General features: G+C 45.4%; 1 protein-coding gene across 3 annotated transcripts in view; it reads right to left on the bottom strand.

The window, feature by feature from the left end:
- The window catches only part of TTLL1 (TTL family tubulin polyglutamylase complex subunit L1), a 381,222-nt gene that overhangs the window by 228,594 nt on the left and 129,764 nt on the right, over positions 1-22,864 (bottom strand). For all 3 annotated transcript variants that reach the window (XR_015295929.1, XM_086922194.1, XM_086922187.1), the window contains exon 3: positions 2,781-2,989. Coding sequence is in view for 2 of the 3 variants with exons in the window: in XM_086922194.1 (XP_086778320.1) it covers positions 2,781-2,989 (209 nt within the window). In the remaining variant the exon portion in view is untranslated. The remainder of the gene's footprint in view (positions 1-2,780; positions 2,990-22,864) is intronic.

A 22,864-nucleotide genomic window follows, 5' to 3' on the forward strand; every position in this document is an offset into this window, starting at 1 on the left:
CTGACACCTTGGTAGCCTGTGCATTGAAGGTCAATGATTTGTCCAACCACACCCCCAGACTTTTGATGTTATCTCTGGAAGTGGGAGCTCTGCCATAACAGCTCCATGGTGGAAGGGTCTGATGGGCCCAGGAGCATAAGCTCCGTTTTGTCATCATTGAGCTTCAAACTGGACTTTGTCATCCAGCGCTTGACCTGTTCCAGGCATGATGTTAAATTGGACTGTGATTGAATGCCATTCTTTTGCACAAGGGAGACCACTAGCTGGGTGTCGTCCGCATAGGTAATAATGTTAATACCATGCAGACTAACAATACCAGCCAGCGGTCTCATTTATGAATTAAAGAGCGTAGGGCTCAATGAAGAGCCCTGCGGCACTCCACAGCCCAGAGGCTTGCTTGACGAGACAGATGTGCCATCAAAGACCTGGAAGGTTCGATCACTTAAGCCCTCTGTGAATATGGGCGCTGTGGGACCGGTTGTCTGCCAAGGTATTCTGCTCAGGGGCGGGACACGCCCTGGCCTGCCACAGGTCGTCTGGGTCCACCGGAGCCACCCCCCCACAGCACAGGCACGGCTTTAGCGGGACCAGCCAGGCATGCAGTGGGACCCCGCACCCTAGTGCATGCACCTAGGGTGAGTCCTGCACTCTTTCCTCACGATCATAGTAGGGGCACCCTGCTCGCCTCACAACCAGGCCGCCGTCCTTTCGCTGAGCAGGCCCGTCGCCGGGGGCTGTGACGCAGTAAGTAAGCTGACCTCTCCAGTCAGTATTTCTGTCCCTGGTCTTCGCTCGCCACCAGCTGCTCCTCATGCCCCTCTTGCATCGCTGTGTTCAATCGTGGGAGCGGGCCCGCCTGCACTCCAAGACTGTTCCCGGGGCATCAGCCATAGGCTGCACTGCATCCTGGGGCATCAGCCATAGGCTACACTGCATCCCCGGGCCTCGCGTGATTGCATCCCCGGGGCCCGCCTCCAGGGTGCGGACACATTCATCGCCTCGACTCGGTCCGCTCCACAGGGTTCGCAGCCATCAGGTCTGTCTTCCACGATCCACAGATAGTCCCCTCCGGTTTTCCTCCTCAGTAAGTCCGCATGCAGCACCCGTCGTAGAGCAGCACAGCAAGTACGCAACTCCGGGCTCCTCGTCCCCTCCCCGCAGGCGTACAGGCTCCGGACTGCGTAAGTCTCTCTATGTGGGCGGTAGAGGGCCGGGATACAGGTCCGCTCCTTGGTGCTGACCAGCTTCACCGGGACACGTTACAAGGAACCCCTCAGTGCGACGTGTCAGTGAAATTTCAGGATTTCAGAGCCCGGATTCGGAACCCAGCTAAATGGCGGTTGCCATGTTTGGCAGTCGGCCACACCCCCTCAACCCTGCTTCGTTTTACTGTTTTCTGTGTTTTGCATTTCGGGACACTGTCATTTGCAGCTAATTTAAGATGACAGCAAGAACTCTCCTTGATAGCTGTTGGCCCCGTCTGGAGTACTCCTACAAAATAGTCACCCACCTTTCATGAGATTAGCTATGGTATCACGCTCACCACTCACTCACAAAGTGTGAAAACTGCAAGATGGCTACCTCAATTATAAAAGGGTATCTGTTATATTTTACATGCTAGTTTGTTTTCTTATGATCTATGTGGAACATGTAGAATCTTGTGGTTGCTGGGTTACCGGGGGCTGGAGGGTTGGAAAGGCAGTTCCAAGCCTGTGTGGGAAGGTGAAGCTGTGTCCCAGAGGTCCCTGCAGCTATACATTAAATCTACTTCTACAACCACTGTGTCGTTGGGTGATTCTTCAAAAGTATCCTCATGAATTTGCGTAGTGCTGAAAATAAGTCACTACAGACAACGCCCCTCAATACAACCACTGCCATTTCATCCATGCATGTGATCAAATGCCTATCCCTTGCTTCTGGAGCCGAACCATGGCACTTCATCAACAAGCCTCCAGATGCTTGCTCTTCAAACAGTGCACGACCAGGAAGCAAGGATGGTGAATGCAGGAAAAAGCCTTCATCGCCTAGCCTCTATTTCCTCCTAACTGTAGCAATCATGGGGAGGGGGATTTTAGGATGCCCTTCCAGACGCCATCATTGTAGTGTCCTGCTCTAAATAATGACAGACACTTCTTTATATTTCACAGGAGCTTTATTCTCTGCTTCTTATCTCGTCCCTGTCCTTACTCTATCTAACCTCGAGGTCTTTTCCTTGCTCCTCCCGTTCCTATTCCTCCCCTTAGCTCCACCCCAACCACTAGACTGCATCACGGTATTACAATCATCTTAAGTCTTTATCCGAACCTTCATCAAAAACTTGGGGGGGGGGGAGCAGCATAAATCTGCATCTAAGAGGACCATTACGCCTTGCATGCACAGATGTTCCCTGCAGCAAGAACACTCTCTTGAATGCTGAGGCAGAGTGAAAGGCATACGGTATGTTAGTCCCATGTTTTGCTATTGTAATACTGACGCACCAAATATCCCCTAATGATGCAGCAAAACCAAAAAGCGATGTTAGTGCATCATAATAATAGGTTAGGTATAGAATTTATCAAAGGCAGGCCAAGCGCTTTTTTGCCTATAAATAGTTTTTCTCATGTTAGATTTTGTTAATTACACTACCTCACAACTCATTCATTGCCATATAGGTTACAAAAGAATCCACAAAAGTAGAAACTGGGAAAAGTAAACCCTAGAACATCACTTCAAATATATCAATGTTTGACAAATAATAATGAATACAAGCAGAGAACATCGTGTAAATAAAATAGGTGTACCCAAGTAAAGGTATTTTCCATTTTCATCTTTTTCTGCTAATGGACCACCTTCTTTTTCAAGTTCTTTCCTGTATCGCTTGATGTTCTTTACCATCAAGTCCTTTCTAGTCAGTTCATAGTGGTTTGGGAAATGGTTAACAATCTGGTCATCTGAGAGCCGGTATCCAGTTTCCACACTGAAGACATTGCGAATGGTTTGCACACTCATCCTGAAACGAAAACACAACAAACAAAATCAATAACTTTATTGTGACTGTTAGAAACCATATAAATATGGACTAATGGCAGCAGAGTTAAATCTACCACTATTGTTTAAAACTCATGGCAACCTATCACACAAAACAACACATATTGTGCCTTCCAAAATACAACACTCACACACTTGTGATTACAAACAGAAAAACATAGTCATTAAGCACCATATAAAAATGTGTAATTTTGCACACCGAACCCGAGCCAGCTATGGCAAGATAAAAACTAACGTTAACTTCCTGTGAATATTAAAGATACACTTTCATTGTACGAATATCTGAGATTTCACTGCCAACAATAGGCTGATTGCTCTAACAGACGTGGAGGCAAAAATTCTCTCAGGCTGTCTGCTCAACTATCTTAAAGAATGGGCCGCCAAAGAAGAAATAATTTCAATATTTCAAACTTGTTTACGAAGGGGCAAATCAACGATTATGAACTTGACCTTATTGATTTTATTAACTGAAAAAGCAAAGTATAAAAAGCAAAAAGTTATATATTTGTTTCGTTGACCTTAACTTCCGCAGTTTCCTTCGGGAGAAGCTATGTGCATGGGGCATTCCGAACCAACTGTTATATATGATTATATTGCTATATTGCAACACGTGGGTCCAGGTTAAGGTGGGGGATGGTAGCTGTACAACTCACAGATTTAAAACATTTAGTGGTCTTAAACAAGGTTGTGTCTTAGCACCTTGTCGTTTTCATCTTTTGATGGCTGATTTACATTCACATGTTAAAAATGTTAATGCTCATTCACCTAACCTAGCTGACATAACACAAAATATCTACAGTATGCAGATGATACTATATTGTTAAGCCATACTCCCATATGTTTACGAAGATTAATAGATTCCTTGAATAACTATATATTAGCCAATGGCTTACAGATAAACACCAAAAAAACTAAAATAATGACGATTGGCTCGACTAAGGCAGATATGAGAGTTTGGAACATCAATAGTTTAAAGATGGAAACTGTAAAATTTTACAAATATTTAGGTATTACATTTGACTACAAATTGTCTTTTAAGCAGCATTTTCTTAATTTAAAAGTGAAAGCTACGGCGCTGTCTTTTGCTTTTAGAAAGCTGAGAGACATGTTGGAATGGCCGAACCATGAGCACTTACACTTGAAAGTAATGGCAGCTAAATTGATTCCCTCTTTGGACTTTGGGTTAGTAATATTTCACGGGAAAGACTAAAAAATTCTGGATAAATTACAGATAATAGTTTTTAAATCAGTATTTAGAGTTCCAAAGAACATCGGGCATGTCAACGTTGGATTGGAATTTGGCTTAAAAAGACAGTCTTTAATAAGACAATCTGCATTTTTTAAATCTCTATACTCCCTTTGTTCTGACCCAGGTAGACTGGCAAATTCTTGCTGGCAGGAAATAATGGGGTATGAGCATGCTGAGGGTTGGAGATCTTATCTAACCGAGAGCCTAAACAATTTTAAGTCTCCGCCCTTCGAAGATGTAGCTAGAAATAAAGTCATGTTCAGACAGACACTAAACCAATCAGCAAACCAATCAGCAAATTTTCTAACAATTGTATTGGATAATGACGAGTTTAACAAAAAAAGTCATTCATGGTCAGTTATCAATTCATTTACTAAATTGGAGAACAACATCTTATCTTATTTCCCACTTAAAACCATTAATACTGTAGAAGCGAAATATATGATGTAATGACTGTCTTGAGGTTTATTGAATTGCTTAAGTATTAAATATCTAAAGTATCTGATGTCTAGCGAAGTATTTGATTGCCTAAATTATGCTGATCAAACCTATCCGTCTATGTGATTAATGTAATGTCTGCAACTGTATTTCTTCAATAAAAACAATATATAAAGAAAAAACATTTATAAGAGACAAATATTTGCTGTTACAACTTGGGAGATATCTCACAAATGAATGGACCCCCCCATGGGTACAAAAATGGCCCTCAAACAGCTGTAGGTTATGCAATTTTCATAATGAATCACTATTGAATATTTTATCTATTTGTACTCAACTATTAGAAGAGAGGAAAGCCCTCTTAAAATCCATTTTTAAAGAAAATGGGGTGAGGACATGTCGTCAAGCAAATATAACTTGCCTCTCTGGGAAATTGGCTCATCTGATCACACAGTTTATTAACTGTTGAGTGTGCTGCCAGAGATTAAGGCAGTGGTTCCCCAACTTTTTCAACCCATGGCTCCCTTGGCTTATTGGCTGGGGCTCCCTATTATGTGACAATGTTTTGCGAGTGGACGGATGTAAGCCCGGACTCTGGAGTACTTAACACTTTTCTCCATTAAAATAATTGGGATAAAGTTGTGTCATGCACCCCATGACATGCCGAACAGTCATGGGGTACTCATGTAGTGTAGCATGGGATGGAACACCTAGTTCAGATGGGACATTTTTCACACAAAAAAAATGTCAACTATTTTTTCAGAAGAAAAATAACTTAATTTATCTTAGGAAGATGTACTTTATAACTTCGGGTAGCCAAATATTGCAATCTGTTTCCTCGGAGTAAATGTTTATAGTGACTTTGTAGCTAAAACTGTCCTGTGGGCAGTCTGACCATCTATGACAGGAATACAGCTTTAATGGTAAGTTTAATCTTTGTAGTCAAAGCGCAAAATCAGAGCACAGTTTTGCAAGGCTATATCTAACTTGGTTTTGCAGATGGAATACACTATTCTAGCTGGGAAGCATTGGTGGAACTGCGCTGCTCGAGCACCATCCATGCTGGGGGTCGGTTGTGCTTTCTTCCTATCTCAATTTCGTTTTAGCTCACGGTGTGTGCTTCTGAATCTCAGATGTGTTCTACAGTGCTGCAGAGTCAGTAGAAGCAACGGACACTGGCACTGTCAGAACTGCCAATGTAGAGGTCGAAAGTGCTACGCTGGTATGAGGGAAAACGGAGGTTTACTGCTGCTCATCATTGAACAAAGGTGCACAGGTGGGTATGAATCGCTCTCTGGCCCCTCTTCATAGGAAAACCTTTAGAGTGAGTGAGGAGTGACGAGGTACGCACATTTTCTCCATGCTGGAGTAGGTAGTGTTTCTTCTTTCTTTTTTAATTTCAAAGCAGCACTGTGTTCCTCAGTTCTCGAGTAAGTCCTCTTCCAAATGTATTTCGGGACTGCATAAGCCTGAAAAATGCTGCTTATATCCGGTACAATGATAGTTGGGCTCCAGCTACACAAACTAAAAATGGGTCCTAAATGTAGTAGGGTAGCTTCATTACAAATCGCTTTTCCTAGGCTGTGTTCTATAGCGTCCTGTTACCATAACCACTGTTATTCAGGGTGTGGATTGGCAACCGGGTGACCTCTTGCTATGAAGATGCTCTTGTTCGTTGCTGGCTCCTTAAGCAGAAAATATGAGTAACCCACCTCCACTAGTAAAATTCAGTTATGCGCTCTTAATAAAGAGGGCTATACTGCCATCTGGTGGAAAAAGAGGTTTTATGCTTTTACTAAATAACTCACATTTCTGTGATGTTGCAGGCAATTTATGACTTGAAATCAAAAATCTCAAACCTTTGGAGCATAGTGCCCCTGGCTAGTTTGGAGGGCGCAACAGGGTGCAGCTGCGCACAGATTGGGAACCACTGGGTTAGGGGCTTGTGACCAATAATTTTAGTTTAACGATGCTGGCCCAAGGACACTGTTGTCAACTATACCTTAATCTGACAGATTGTTACTGGCGTGAGCAAGGATTCTTTGAAAGGATTTGCACAGTGGCACTTTAACTATGGTATTTATTTATGGCCTTTCCTTTTCTGATATTAAGAAGGGGGCTGTGTATGTAATTCTTAGAAAACTTTGTGAAAGGCTCCTTTTAAAAAGGAATTGTACAATGACATAACTATGGCATTTTAACTAGGACTTTTATCTGTATATTCTACAATATGGGGGAGTGGAGGTATCTCGGACAATACTTTTTAGATATTTTTATTATTAGTTTATATATAATGTAGCGGTTATTTGTGATTCGTGTGAAAAATCTGATTTCTAATATTACAAATAGAACGTCAACCCGAGAAGGTTGACACTTTCTTAATGTTTACATACATGAGCACTTTAGTAATGGCACTTTAAATTAGGAACTGGAGGGAAAATACTCATAATGCTACTAAAATATGGTCTGATCAATGCACTGAAACGTGGTGTATCTTCGATAATATTTTCCAAGTTACAATGTGTTTGTAATGATTTGAATTAATCAACAATAAAGGCTATCAATCACTGCCAACAAGTGAGCTTCCGACTGCGGTAAAGCACGCTGCAGAGAAATAAAAAAAGGACACAAAAATTAGTAAACACTGAATTTCGGTACATCTATAGGTGCTAATGGTATCTGTCTAGTTCACAGACGACTCTTATTAAGGTCTTCTAGTGATGTTGAATTTCTGGGATGCGTTTGGAACTGTGCGAAGCTCTCACAGCACAACGTTTGCATACTCTCGATTGACATGTTAAGGTGTTGTGGTCCGTGGATACTAATGAACGGTGTGACCTGCCTGGCATAACGTTGATCGATGCAATGGTATGTAAATGGCAAGCAGAATCAAATTTAAAGCTTTGACCCTGGCTTTCAGGGCACTACGGGGCACTTGCCCCAAATATCTAAAACTCAGACTCCCCCGCTACCATCAGGTGAGGCTCCTGCGCTCAAATTCCCTGCTTCAGCTACATGCCCCACGAGTCAGAAAGGCTCGACTTGGAGGCAGGTCCTTTTCTGCTGGCACGGTGAAATTGTGGAACGCCTTACCACCCTCCATCCAGTCTGCAACAACAGAATCTGGATTTAAGAAGCAATTAAAGACTTGGCTCTTTACGCAGAAAATCTAAGCCTCCTTTTTTTGCTACTTGTTCTGCTAAAGCTGCTCACACAGCGCCGGGACACCTCACGGTGAGGTAGCTGTTCGCGCTCTATAAGTATCAGTATTATTATTATTAAATCATCATCTACTGCTGGATAGTTTGCAGGTGACTTGAAATTATCAGGTTAGGTTTGATGCTGGTGTCACAGAAAAAGGTCTGAATGCCTCAACTACTAGGGCAGTCATATTCTTATTACCTGGCGACTATAATAATGAGGTTTGTTGTGGGCTCGCCACCCAAGAGGAACTACGAGCAGAACATATCAATACTGAGTTGCCCTCAACATCTGCAGTTACAAATTATTTTTAAAAAAAATCATAGTCACCGCTTCTGCCCGATGCAGGAGGCAGTGCCTCAATGATCCAGTGCCTAGGAGTGAAACGCAGCAGCCACAGTGACGAGAACATATCTGGTGAGCAACCACAGATGTAAAGTTCAAGTGTGTCAAGGAGGTGGGAGCGCTCTGACCTATCAGAGCTGCTCACTAACAGTGCAATAATATCAAATAGCAGGGGAGACTCATAAATGTTAGCGATTTGGACATTTACAGTCTACTGATAGCTAAAAGCTAGACTATTTACCTCACAGAAACTTAAGTTAAATGAGCGTTCCATCCCAGACATAGCATTGGCGATTTCTCAGAGCTATACAGGTGGACAGGAAGTTGGGGGAAGGGGGAAAGTGTCGTTTTTCACAATACCTTTCAGTGCTCTGTGTTTCATATTGATAAGTTAGAAGAGGAAGAAAACCTGGGTTTCTGTTGGCAGCATTCTCAGCAGGACACCTTCTCTGGCATTTTAATCGATCATCCCATGGGTCCTAGCTTTCAATTTCTTGACTCGCTAGTACAGGCCGTAAATCCTCATTGGCTGCAGTATTCCAACTTCACCATTCTGAGTGACCTTAACTGTCATGTAGTCGATGCTAGGAATGGGGCTGTTGGGACACTTGTTGACCACCTACAAGCTCTCATTCTTACTGAGTTTGTTACTAGCACTTCGCATCAAGCAGGCCATATTCTGTACCTAGTCTTTACAGACCAAAAGTCTCTTATGGCTGGCTCCCCCAGAAACCAAGATATGGTCAGATCATAAGTTTATTCCTCTAACACTTGTGTCGGAAACTCTTAGAACCAGCAGTAGGTCCCTGGGTAGGACTGGTATTAAGTGTCAGTGATGGGACAAACTCCAGGACTGTGTTTATTCAGCGACTTTTTAGTTCTCTTCCTTTGATATTAGGTGAAGTAAACAATGACTTGGGTTTAATCATTCGCACACAGAGGCCATAGATGAGCTATTACCTCTGATTATCGATACCCGGAAGAACAGAGCTTGACCTACCCCAGAAGTTTATCCCTCATTGGCCCAAAAACGTCTTAGCTGTAGGAAATTAGAGTGGACCTGGAGGGCCGCGTACACTCAAGCAGATAGAGCTCTCTATAAATTAGACTTAAAAAACGAATACCATAAAGCTATCCAAGAAGCAAAGCAAAGAGGCTGTTTTTTGTTGCAAAGACTGAAGCGGCAAAGAATGATTCCGGAGTAATCTTTAAAATCTCAAAAGATTTTCTGCAGTCTCTAAGGCTGATCCCATGATCTCAAGTAATTGCAGGAACTCTGTAATAGGCTGGCTGAGTTACTGAGGATAAGATCATGACCACCTGTTCTGTTTTTACCCCTTATGTTAAAACAAATAGCAATAACTAGCACCATTCTATCGAACTGTCCTTTAGCAGTGTCTATCACAGAGTTTAGTACCACCACCTTGGAGCTGTCTAAACAGGGTTGAAGCATCTAAAGGTGCTCAAATATAAATCTGGAGTGCCTTTAGACCCCTGCTCCTTATAGGTGCTAAAGAAGGGTGCTGAGATTCTCAATTCGATTCTGAATGCCTTACTTAATCAATCAGTCATCTCGGCTCTTGTGCTGGATATTTGGAAGTTAGCCATAGTTAAGCCTTTGCTTAAAAAAACAATGCTGACCCAAAAGTCTTGGTAACTACCAGCCCATTCATTATTTCCGGGGAAAGTAAAAATACTATGAAAACTGGTTAATGCTCAACTGGTCAGTTTCTGAGAATCACCTAACCTTCTTCACTGTTTTCAAGCTGGTTTCAGACATAGGCACTCCACTGAGTATGCATGCCTCGAAGTAACATAAGGCCAAATGTATCAAGCGTTTTTCCCGTTCGCAAACGGGATAAAGCCTTTTGGAATGTATCATCTCAAAAGGCATTCACAAAATAAGAAATCACAGAAATTGTGATTACCTCTATTGCGAATGCATTTAAGGAATCGCAATTTGCGATTCCTTAAATGAAATGCAGGCAGCCAAAAGAATTTGCGACCTGCCTTTAAGGAATCGCAAATTACCACCAACTTCAAGTTGGTGGTAATAAGCGAATTCCATGAAAAATTTACTTTTTTGCATTTATCAAGGTGCCATGTGGCGTACATACATGCCCTTAGAGCATGTATGTGCGCCAAATGTGCATGCTTACCCTATCACCCTTGAAATTGCATTCGCAATTTGTACGTACCTATTTGGTACTCGCAAATTGCAAATGTCTTCCCATTCATTCCTATGGGCCTCTAGGCCAGTAGGAATGAATGGGAAGGTATTCCTTAATAGCGAATCGCAATTTGCAATTAAGGAATATGTAGGAATCACAATCATAATTGCGAACCCTACGTATATTGCATTTTGCAATTCCATAATAGCGAATCAGTAAAATTTGCTATTATTGAATCGCAAAATCCAATGTTGATACATCTGGCCCCAAATCCCTTAAGCTGATGTTAGTGGAAATAATGCTGTGCTGATTCTTTTAGATAAGTCAGGAGCCTATGACGCGATTTGTAATGATATTCTCCTTCAACGTCTGGTAGAGATAGGGATACGTGGCCATGCTTTGCAGGGGCGGTTTCTCAGTTAGGGCTCAGGGGCTGGGCCCCTCTGAAAATTCCTACATTTTTACATAAAAAAATATTAAATAGATCAATTTATTTAGAGATACGATCGTATCTATTAATAAATTGATGAATTTAAGTCTGGGTTGTCTGCTTCAGGTTGCCTGCCCCGGCTCGATCTGAAGCAGGAGATGGAAGACAAGCAGTATATCAACCTTCCCAACGGTGTTCCACGACGCAGGGCTTCAGTTTTAAAGCCCTTCATTGCCATTGTGGTTTAGGGTTGTATGCACTCTGTAGGGCAGTGATGCAATAAGTGTCACAGTTTAGGGCGTCCGAGACTTCATCCCTGCATGATTTCAGACATCGGTTATTCAAAGGCGTAGTCCCCACCCTTTTGTCAAACATGAGAGTGGATGCAAGCACGTCTGATCCTGTGCCTTGTGCTCAGTAATAGTAGGAGTTTGCAAGCTAATGCTGTGTACTTCATATTGTGCTGAGACTCCTTGTCACGCTAACCTCTACCACTGTGACACCCCACGCCCCCGCTGCACATCGCTTGCTCCTTTAGAAGTGGAGCTGTAGCATTTGTTCCCTTGCAAAATGGATCCAAATAAGGAGCAGGGTTTGCTCTTGTTCCCTTGCAAAGCTGATCCAAATATCCGAGTCAAGCCCTATGCAAGAGATATGTCCTTACTGAGTTACTATGGAATATGTGTTTTCAGTGGCCAGTTCTCGGATGTATGGCATTAAAACGTGCCCGTGTACATGCCCCTAAGTTAACATTGGTGCCAAAAGCATGGATTAACTCGCAAACAATGATTGTTAAAAACGTCAAGGGAATGCATTTCAGCAATTGAGTTCCTCTCTTATTTCACATGCTTTACTTAATCTTGCATTCCCCAAGAGTTAGCTATTTTATAATGATGATGTTTATCTGTATTTCTTTCTGTGCTTCCCTTGAAGCTTGACCCATATCAGGTGTTATGAGGGGCTTTGATTGGCTTCAGCCTAGGGGCCTGAGCGCTCAGACAAAGTGCCTGTCAGTGGGTTGGCCTCTCTGCAGGGCACACATAACAATGGCTGTGTATTCCATTTGCAACTGAAATTCTGTGGATATGTGTGTGAAGGGGGTACACAGATCTCAAAATATTTGCAAGGCAAAAACAAGGGAAATAAATGTGCTTACATTTGAGGGTGTGCAGTGCATGTTGGGGCGGTGTAGTGACAGAGGTGCGACGAAGTGCATTCAAGGAAGAGTGAAAGGAGGATGCTGAAGAGGAAAGAGAGGGGGTTGAAGGTGTGCAGATGGACAAGATATGCTGAGAAAAAGAGGATACATATCTAACATAAAGTGCACATAATTGAAAGCCAAAGCTCATTCCACAGGTCTCAATGCTATTTAATTCACAGACTCACTATTTCAGAATTTAAACATTCCCAATGTTAATTATTTATAAGAAATCATTGTGGTTACTCATTTATCTTAAACAGCTAACACTGAGTGACAAAGCCAATCACACTGACAGGCTTTAGGTGTATGTCAGTTGTTGTGCCATCCATCTGGATAAAATTACATCTCAGAGAGAAACCAAAATACCGGTCAGATAGCACACTATGGGAATCACAGAAATGTATTTGACAAAATCCTTTATAGAGAGCACCCACTTTTTTCATCTCACTTAAAGACCTGTCTGCACATATTTCCATAGGACTGGTTACAGATAGCATCTGTGGGTGCCTATCGAAGTCTGGTTAGAGCATATTTTTCCAAAGTTAATGCTGCATGCAGGGCAAGACACTGGGCAAGCATTCATTTTTAAGGGCTAAAGGGGTGAGCATACATTTTAAAGGGCTAAAGTTGTCATGCTGAACAATTTACACATTACAGTCACACTTGAACAAATGAATGCAAAAAGATATGAGGCAGTTTTTAATGTGTTTAATATTTCAAGGCTATACGTTTCCACTGTTTAATAAGCGTTGCTTAATCGCTACATTCATTTGCTTTCAAATGCACCATTTGCCAATCTTTTTTTCATTTCTTTCTCGGGAGAGGAGACTACCCCTGGATCCCAGGTGTGTCCATTGAACTTGTTCAAATTGCTTGCTATATAAAAATCATGGGAAACGTTTACAGCTGACCACTTTCAAATGTCACAAGCCGCCACTGGTCCTCTGGCCTAGCTTCAGTCTTTTTTTTTAATGAAAGCAAGTTACCATGTTGGGGCCTTTTACTTTAAATGAGAAATTGCTTAAATATGGTGTCCCAAGGGCTCGTCACTTAGCTCACTTTATTCAATGTGTATGTGTCCCGGCTTATTACTCTCGTCAAATCACGTGGTAGCTCCACCATGTCTTACGTGGATGATACGCAACTGATTCTTAACCTTGACAAAAATTCCACCAGCTCTGAACTAATTTAATATACTTCCTTTCTGAAGCTATTACATAGATGAAATAAAATTCCTTAAGTGCAAAGCCAATAAAACTTAAATTTTACCTTTTGGGAAGAACAACCAGTCTTTTATCTAGGATTGATGGCCAGAAAATCATGATATCCCCCCTACCTTCCTACTAAGGTGGTAAAGAACTTGGGAGTCAAGTTCAATAATGATTTGTCTTTTTACTCCCAAGTAAATACTCTGGCATGGGTATGTTTTTCTGAGATTAAATCTCTAAAAAGTTTGTTGATGTTTTACCTTTTTCAGCAAGGAAGTCGGAGGTTCGTGCTCTGATCACCTTAAGACTTAACTATTGCATCCTCCTCAGTCTGCCTAATTATATGATTCAGAAGCTACAGGTAGTAAAAAATACTGCAGCGAGACTCAAACTTCAATTTCCTTGGCAAAGCTCCATCACAGAGGTTTGCAGGAACTACACTGGCTCCAAGTTGGTAAACAGATTATTTTAAAGTTTAACTATTGTGTACATGACTCATTATCAAACTGGTCCCAAATTACTCTCTGATCGTTTTGATCCCTATCAGCCAACAAGAACGTTGAGATCGGCCCATAAAAATCTTTTAGCTTATCCCGAAGTTCAATTTACAGTAAGAGGAAGAAAACGAGTTACTTACCTGTAACTTCAGTTATCCAGTATTGGTATCTTTCATAGATTCACATGCTTAGAATCATCCCCGCCGACGAGGTGGGAGTCTCGCAGTACAATAAAACATACACATTATAGTCATAATAACATCACACCATAGGCTAAAGTAGATAGCAAAGTCACTACACTAGCCTATCTTAGGCCTTTTGCAAAAAGAACAAAACTTGGAAACCAGCCAATCAGGCAGCAGCCCCCTCTAGAACCTTCCCCACAGAGAGGCAAACCCTCAGATTTTCATAGCACAAGTGACAATAAGTATGCCAGTGGAGAAGTGTGGCTCAATGGTTAGAGGAGGCATACCCGGAAGCTGAGGTCAGACCCGGGACCAGGGTTCAATTCCCGACGCGGCAGGGTCTGAGCCCAAGTGTCCACGGACTCGATAATTCTCACTTCGGTGCCTACTCGAATCACGGGTTCACACTCTGCAACTCTGGGCAATAGCTTGCTTAATCTCCACTACGGCCCCCCGCGGCGGGATGCCTGGCTTTCACCTTGGGGATGCCCAGTACGGGTTATCTCACAGGGAAAATCCAGGACGGGTTCCCAATGCAAGCGCCGGGACACCCCGTTGGGGTAGCCGTGCGCTATATAAGATACACTAAACATTTTTTTTTTTTTTAAATGATAAGGTAAGCCTCTCCGGGGAGGAGGGAGGGTCGCATGTGAATCAGTGAAAGATACCAATACTGAATAACTGAAGTTACAGGTAAGTAACTCTTTTTTAGGTCTCGCCTGTCGATGCGCATGCGCATCGAGCAAGCGAGACTATGGGGGCTTATCCACTCTTTATCCACACTGCAAGGAATCGTGGCGATTCCTTGCAGTGCCCGTGACTTTTAAGCTCAATGCGCATGCGCATTGAGCTTAAAAGCGCGTGCACGTCCGTCTTGTTTTACCCGCTCCGCCCCCTCCCCTTCCCGCCGTGTCGCATTTCTCCTCCCCCCTCCCCTCTCTTCCCTCCGTCTTGTTACTCAGGAGAGCGAGTCTCCGCTTTTTCACAGTCTTCCAAGCGACTCAGGCGCAACCACATTTCCTTTACTTAATCGCATCTCAGAATAGACGGCCAAACTTGTGTTGTTTAGTAATGTCGTTCTCGACTGCTTTAAGCTGACTCCAGCGGCACAGGCATTTCCGCTCCGAGCTTTTTTTACTATGTTACCGACCCGGGTTGTTTTTGACAGCCTTTGAATTTAGTCTCACCAAGCTCCCAGGTCCGCAGTTGTACATAAATCCAGGCCTGCGGAGCCTGACCTGATTAACACCTGGGCTCTATTTGTTACTTGCCCTAACGTTTACAGTGACTCCTCTGGGCATGATATTACCCATAACTTTCACCAATGCCGTCATTGCCGGCATCCCGGAAAAATTACCGGATTGCATAGCATGACACGAGCACTCACCTGTGTAACCGCCCAGACCTCTCACATCTTGGCCCTCCAGTCACAAGCATGGTGACCATGGTATTGCTAGGCGGACGGTTCTTAGTTCCACTGTTCCATGTTTTACCCGCTCCGCCCCCTCCCCTTCCCGCCGTGTCGCATTTCTCCTCCCCCCTCCCCTCTCTTCCCTCCGTCTTGTTTGTTTATTTTACCCGCTCCGCCCCCTCCCCTTCCCGCCGTGTCGCATTTCTCCTCCCCCCTCCCCTCTCTTCCCTCCGTCTTGTTACTCAGGAGAGCGAGTCTCCGCTTTTTCACAGCCTTCCAAGCGACTCAGGCGCAACCACATTTCCTTTACTTAATCGCATCTCAGAATAGACGGCCAAACTTGTGTTGTTTAGTAATGTCGTTCTCGACTGCTTTAAGCTGACTCCAGCGGCACAGGCATTTCCGCTCCGAGCTTTTTTTACTATGTTACCGACCCGGGTTGTTTTTGACAGCCTTTGAATTTAGTCTCACCAAGCTCCCAGGTCCGCAGTTGTACATAAATCCAGGCCTGCGGAGCCTGACCTGATTAACACCTGGGCTCTATTTGTTACTTGCCCTAACGTTTACAGTGACTCCTCTGGGCATGATATTACCCATAACTTTCACCAATGCCGTCATTGCCGGCATCCCGGAAAAATTACCGGGTTGCATAGCATGACACGAGCACTCACCTGTGTAACCGCCCAGACCTCTCACATCTTGGCCCTCCAGTCACAAGCATGGTGACCATGGTATTGCTAGGTGGACGGTTCTTAGTTCCACTGTTCCATGTTTATGGTTTAATTAATCCAAAGTTTCCATTCTGGATGTCTTAATGACAGGCACCTCCCCCCCTTCTTTCATTACAGAACCGTTGGAATTATCTTCCCACAATTTGCAAGCAAACTGTGCTGCAATTGTTACTCTTCCATGTAAGTAAGTACCAATGGGCCCGCTATTGAGTAACCCTGTCTATGCTGGCAAGGACATACCAGCAGACGTGTGACTGTTACCTCTCTCCCCACAGGAGCCTCCACAGGCCCACCATTTGGATTGACCTGCGGAGGTTACCCGTCGTTTTCATACATAGTAGGTAGTGTTCACCTTTTCACACTAGTAGCACATAATTTACAACTCCACATTTTTACACCCACTTTCAGAATTATTCCCCAGGTGCTCCTTTCAGTCCTGAAGAAGACCCAGACGCCAGGTGCTCAGACAGTATTAGTTTCATAGTGTAACAGTAGGCAATGCCATTAGAAGGATTTTTGTTTAGATAGGTATTGCAAAGGGTCACTATAGGTATAATGAATACAACTTTCAAAGACATATTGTCCAGAGCTGCCAGGTTTCCCAGGTCCAGGTCCTCACCCTCACTCACCCTCAACTCCTCACCCTCACTCACCCTCACCCTCACCCTCACTCTCACTCACCCTCACCCACACTCACCCTCCCTCAACACCTCACCCTCACTCACCCTCAACCCCTCACCCTCACCCTCAAACCTTCACCCTCAACCCCTCACTCACCCTCACTCTCACTCACCCTCACCCAGCCTCAACTACTCTCACTCACCCTCAACCCCTCACCCTAACTCACCCTCACCCTCACTCACCCTCAACACCTCACTCACCCTCACTCACCCTCAACACCTCACCCTCAACCTCAACCCCTCACCCTCACCCTCCCTCACCCTCACTCACCCTCACCCTCACCCTCACCCTCACTCTCACTCACCCTCAACCCCTCAACCCCTCACCCTCACTCACCCTCACTCACCCTCAACCCCTCACCCTCACTCACCCTCACCCACCCTCACCCTCACTCACCCTCAACCCCTCACCCTCACACAGTGCAATAGGTCTCAGACCATTTCAGTTAGAGCTTTAAGAAATGTTTATGGATTTTTTTATTTGTAATTCTTTAGCATTGGCTACAGGTAACAAAAATGCTAAACATTTACAAAAAAAAACCATAAACAATTCTAAAAGCACTAACTCTAATGGTGCGAGACCTATTGCATTTCCAATGCTTGTCTTATCCAGTATTCGGGTATCTTTCATAGATTCACATGCTCAGAATTAGAGTAGCTAGCAGTAAACAATATTTAGATGCATAGTGGATGGTGGGCATCATAAGAAGAATCCAAAATACACCCTACCAAAGCAGTGCAAAGCATATATATATATATATATACACATATATATATATATATATATATATATATATATATATATATATATATATATATATATATATATACACATACATACATACATACATATATATACATATATATATATATATATATATATAACCTACTGGCGGTCGCCAGTAGGTATATATAGTTAGGACGGTTTCCCATAGGAAATCCCCAACATTCTATTGGGAATAACTTTGGCCCTGGTTGATGAATCTTCGCAAATTTCTCAAAGAAGATGGCTCGCTCCGCTCCTTCCCTGAAAATTTGGGGGGGATTCGTCAAGTGGGGGCTGAGAAAAAAGGGGGGTCCCAAAACGTGTTTTCCCCATGTTAATTTCCATAGGACCTTTAGACTCGGCTACAGCTTGAAACACTAAGGGAATTACACCAAACTTGTCAAAATAGTAGTGCCTGGTATGCAGATCACGCTTTTGGTAAAATCGTGTAAATTCCTCCAGTGGTTCCTGAGAAAATTAAAAGAGAATCAAATTATATATCTGGGCGGAGCCTAACGACATATATCTGATCGTGCGATCTGATTGGCTGTCAGCATCTCATCGTGAGATCTGATTGGCTGTCAGCAGTTCATCCATGAAGTGTTGGCACCCCGCGATTTTGCGCTGTATTTTGCCACTAGCGCTTTGGGAGCGCTTTATGCTTTATGATTCTTTCAGGCCGGTGCCCACCCGGCATTTCCCGCTGAAATTGTCCCGCTGTTGCCGCCCGGCCGCGACCAGGAAGTCAGGCAGGCCGGGGGCGGAACTGTGACCTTATTCCCCGGGCCGCGCTCTGATTGGCTGCCGGCCCGGGACAGGACAGAGGAAGCCGGAAGCTGCCGGGAGCCGACCCCGGGACCCGGTGAGTGCACCGGCGTAGCTAGGGTCGGGCGGTCCCACCACGCACAGTCATAACTGGACCAGGAGCCGGTGCTTGGCAGAGGGAGAGCAGAGACGGTCACCAGAGGCTGCAGGCGCTGCTTTTGCTGACAGCGTGGATTCTTGCCTCTCAGGCCGCCTGGGAGCACAGGGCAGCCCCAGGGCCCGAGGGCGGGTCACTGGCACGGCCAGAGCTGCACCGCGTGCCCAGAGGCACCAGGGCGCACCCCGGAGGAGCCCGATGCCCCTCCGCACCTTTCTTCCCCACGGCCAGCCTGCGTACATGCTCTAAATGCCGACCCTACAGGCGACTCCGGCCACTTGCAATGTGATGCCTGTGCCCCGAGGGAGAGCTGCCGCTCTAAGATGGGTAACAAGCAAACGATATTTACTGACGAACAGCTAGACGCCTACCAGGTGAGGACCGAGGAGCCGCGTGGCGGGGGTGTGATGGGAGTGGGCGCTGTGCTGCACCTGGCGTGAGAAGGCGCAGTGTTGCAGCTGTCTGGGGGGTGGGCGCCGTGCTGTACATGGCTGTGGTTTGAGCTGTGCTGCACCTGGTAGGGGGTGGGAGCCGTGCTACACCTGGTAGAGGGTGGGAGCCGTGCTGCACCTGGTAGAGGGTGGGCGCCGTGCTGCACCTGGTAGAGGGTGGGCGCCGTGCTGCACCTGGTAGAGGGTGGGAGCCGTGCTGCACCTGGTAGAGGGTGGGAGCCGTGCTGCACCTGGTAGAGGGTGGGAGCCCTGCTGCACCTCGTAGAGGGTGGGAGCCCTGCTGCACCTCGTAGAGGGTGGGAGTCGTGCTGCACCTGGTAGAGGGTGGGAGCCGTGCTGCACCTGGTAGAGGGTGGGAGCCGTGCTACATCTGGTAGAGGGTGGGAGCCGTGCTGCACCTGGTAGAGGGTGGGAGCCGTGCTGCACCTGGTAGAGGGTGGGAGCCGTGCTGCACCTGGTAGAGGGTAGAAGGTGTGCTGCACCCGACGGGGTGGGAGCCGTGCTGCACCTGGTAGAGGGTGGGAGCCGTGCTGCACCTGGTAGAGGGTGGGAGCCGTGCTGCACCTGGTAGAGGGTGGGCGCCGTGCTGCACCTGGTAGAGGGTGGGCGCCGTGCTGCACCTGGTAGAGGGTGGGCGCCGTGCTGCACCTGGTAGAGGGTGGGAGCCGTGCTGCACCTCGTAGAGGGTGGGAGCCGTGCTGCACCTGGTAGAGGGTGGGAGCCCTGCTGCACCTCGTAGAGGGTGGAGTTTCTGGTGCTTTGCTTTCCAGCAGTTTTAACATCTTCTTAGTATGTCTTGTTGCTCAAATGGGTTTAACTGCTCATATTTATATGTTTTCCTGTTTTTCATTGCTTGATTTTGGTTGCGACAAAGTGACCCTCATATTTGTTGAAATGTCACTCATAATTACGGTGAATTTATGAAAATGCCACACACAGCAATCTGAAACCTTGCCAGCTATGGTTTTCAGCCACTACTGTGCTTAAATAACCATCATGCATTCACCAGCCATCCATCCATGTTCCAGCCAACAATCATGCATCCATCCAACACCCACCCACCCTCCCACCCACCATTCATGCACCACATCCATCCACCCACCCATCCATCCATCCTGCATCCATCCATCATTCATGCATCCATTCACCCATCTATCATGCATGCATCCATCCATGCATCCACCCAACAATCATTCATCCATCATGCATCCAACCATCGTTCATGCATCAAAAATCGGATCCGTAGGGCTGCTCAGGTGGTCCCACAAGGATAGTAACATATTTAAACGTTATCCGCTAATAGAATTAGCATTTTCAAAACCTTGCAAATTCACTGAAAAAACCATAGGTTTCTGCCCTTACATATCTATATATTAGCATTTAAAAAACCAATGAAATTCACTGAAAAAACCATAGGTTATACACTATATATAGTTAGGAATTAGCCTTTAAAAAACCAATGAAATTCACTAAAAAAACCATAGGTTTTAGGCCTTATATAGTTAGGAATTAACATATAAAAAACCATTGAAATTCCTCCTATATAGTTAGCTGGACATTTTATTGCCATAAAACCCAATGAAATTCCATATATAGTTAGTTGCAATAACTATATATCGCGCACCCGCAATCCACTGCTGATGATGTCACATATTACATCATTCATGACATGGTCAGTGACATCACGTGACGAGCACGTGAACACGACCACAGGTGGACTCGCCAACGTGGGCGGGCGGTACACCATGGCGGCGGGTTCAGCCGCACACAGCGGTACAGACATTGCTATCCAGGCTTCGACACTAGATGGGCCTAGAGTCGTAGATTCCGGGATCAAAGTGGGAGACACGGCTCGCTTAGGGGGACCAGACAGATCAGAGTCCTTATGTGATCGGGCAGTTACGGTGTCATCCACGATCGACTTATGTGAAAGAGCAACCATGTAGGAACACAGACCCTTAATGGCGGCCATCACGGTTCGCAATGATGGCTCTTCTTCACCCCGCACCGCCGCGAACTGGTCGACTCCAGACATCAATGCGCCCTTCGGGTCACCCGATTCCCCCAGGGACCGAAGTGCGATGAGAGCAGGCGGGGGCAGGAGGCACACAGTCCAGCAACGATAGGGCCTCTCGGAAGGGGGCCCCACCCCGGCGGGAAGGGAACGCCGAGAAGGGGGCCCCCGACCTCTCAGCCACTCACAGGATCATTACACCTCCACAATGCGGGTAGAACCGCAGGCTCTCCACCAATCCAGGGGCAGGTTGCTCTCCACTACTATCGACCGGACCGTGTCTGGATCCCCCGGCCGCCGTTGTTGCACTGCAACCCGGCAGGGTCAGTACTCGAGGTCCCGGCTCTCGGTCAGCGTTAGGCCAAGAACTTCCACTCGATGTAACTCTGGCAATCCGGAGCGTAAGTTTCCCAGGACCACACCGCCAGTATCAGCAATGGGTCACCCACACGGGGTGAGGCGAAAAAGCAGGATTTGTAGCAGGATATTCAAGCAGCAGGAGGAGGTCGACGGAGCCGAGAGCTTATGCGGCCATCTTCGTTCGTCGCTAGACTCCTCCCGTCTCTACATTCTTGAGGTAAGTTTATATCCTTGAAATCCGTGAATCCAGAAACCAAGCATGGAGTTGCAGTTGATCTGGGCAAGGATGAAGAATCTGGCCTTCGCTCATTGACAACAGATCCAGCAGTATTGGAAAGCGAAATGGGTTGCACTCTGAGAGAAGGAGAAGTTCTGTGAACCAGTGCTGACATGGCCATTTCGGTGCAATCAGAACTATGCGACATGGTTCCTTCCTTATCTTGTGTAGAAGTCTCGGATCAGAGGAAAAGGAGGGAACGCGTAAGCAAAAATTCCCGTCTATCTCATCATGAAAGCGTTCCCCCAGGAGCCCTTCTCTGGTTTCCAACTCGCAAAGAAAGGGCACTTCCGATTGCTCTTGGTGGCAAAGAGATCCAGATTTGGTTTGCCCCACTTCCGAAAGACATTGTGCAGAATCATTTGATTCAGTTCCCACTCGTGGAAAGATTTTTCTGTTCTGCTGAGAGTGTTTGCCAAGGTATTCTGGACTCCTGGAAGATGTTCTACCTTGATTGCAATATTGTGCAAGAGAAGCCACTTCCAGATATTTTGAGCTTCCTGGGACAGAATGTGAGATCTGGTGCCCCCTTGTTTGTTTAAATAATGCATGCAAGTGGTGTTGTCGGTTCTGATGAGAACTGTAGACCCTTGGAGTCAAGGTAGAAAAGACTGCAGGGCCAGGGAAATTGCTCGAAGCTCCAAAAAATTGATGTGCATTTTTGCCATTGCTGAAGACCATTTTCCTCTTATGCTGAGGTCTTGGAGATGGGCACCCCAACCTTCCAGGGAAGCATCCGTAGGGAGGATAAAATCCGGAATTGGAGGTTGAAAACTGAGCCCTACGGAGACATTCTTGGAAAACCTCCACCAAGAAAGCGTTTCTTTCATAACTGGAGTCACTCGAACTATGTCGTCGAACAAAACTGAGATTTGGAGCCACTGATTGTCCAGCTCCTCTTGAATTGGCCTCATTTTTAGCCGTGTCTGAGGCACTAGTAGAATTGCTGATTACAAAATCCCAGAAAAGATTTGATCATTCTCACTGAAGCAAACTTTCTTTTTAGTAGATGCCAGAGAGATGAGGCAAGATATTCTGTCTGTGGAGAAGAATGCTTTGTCTTGAATAAGATCTAGTTTTGCTCCCAGGAATTGAATTACTTGGGAAGGATAGAGGCTTGACTTTTGGGCGTTTAGTGAGAGGCCCAGAGAGTGAAACATTTGCAGGCATTTTGTCGTTGCGAGAGAATCCCGACGAAAGGATGGAGCCTTTATCAGCCAGTTGTCCAGATATGGGAATAGTTGGATTCCTTGCAGCCTGAGATGAGCTGCTACCGGAGCTAGAAATTTGCTGAAGACT

Source organism: Lissotriton vulgaris, chromosome 1_1 (genome assembly GCF_964263255.1).
Source record: "Lissotriton vulgaris chromosome 1_1, aLisVul1.2, whole genome shotgun sequence".
Lineage (NCBI taxonomy): Eukaryota > Metazoa > Chordata > Amphibia > Caudata > Salamandridae > Lissotriton > Lissotriton vulgaris.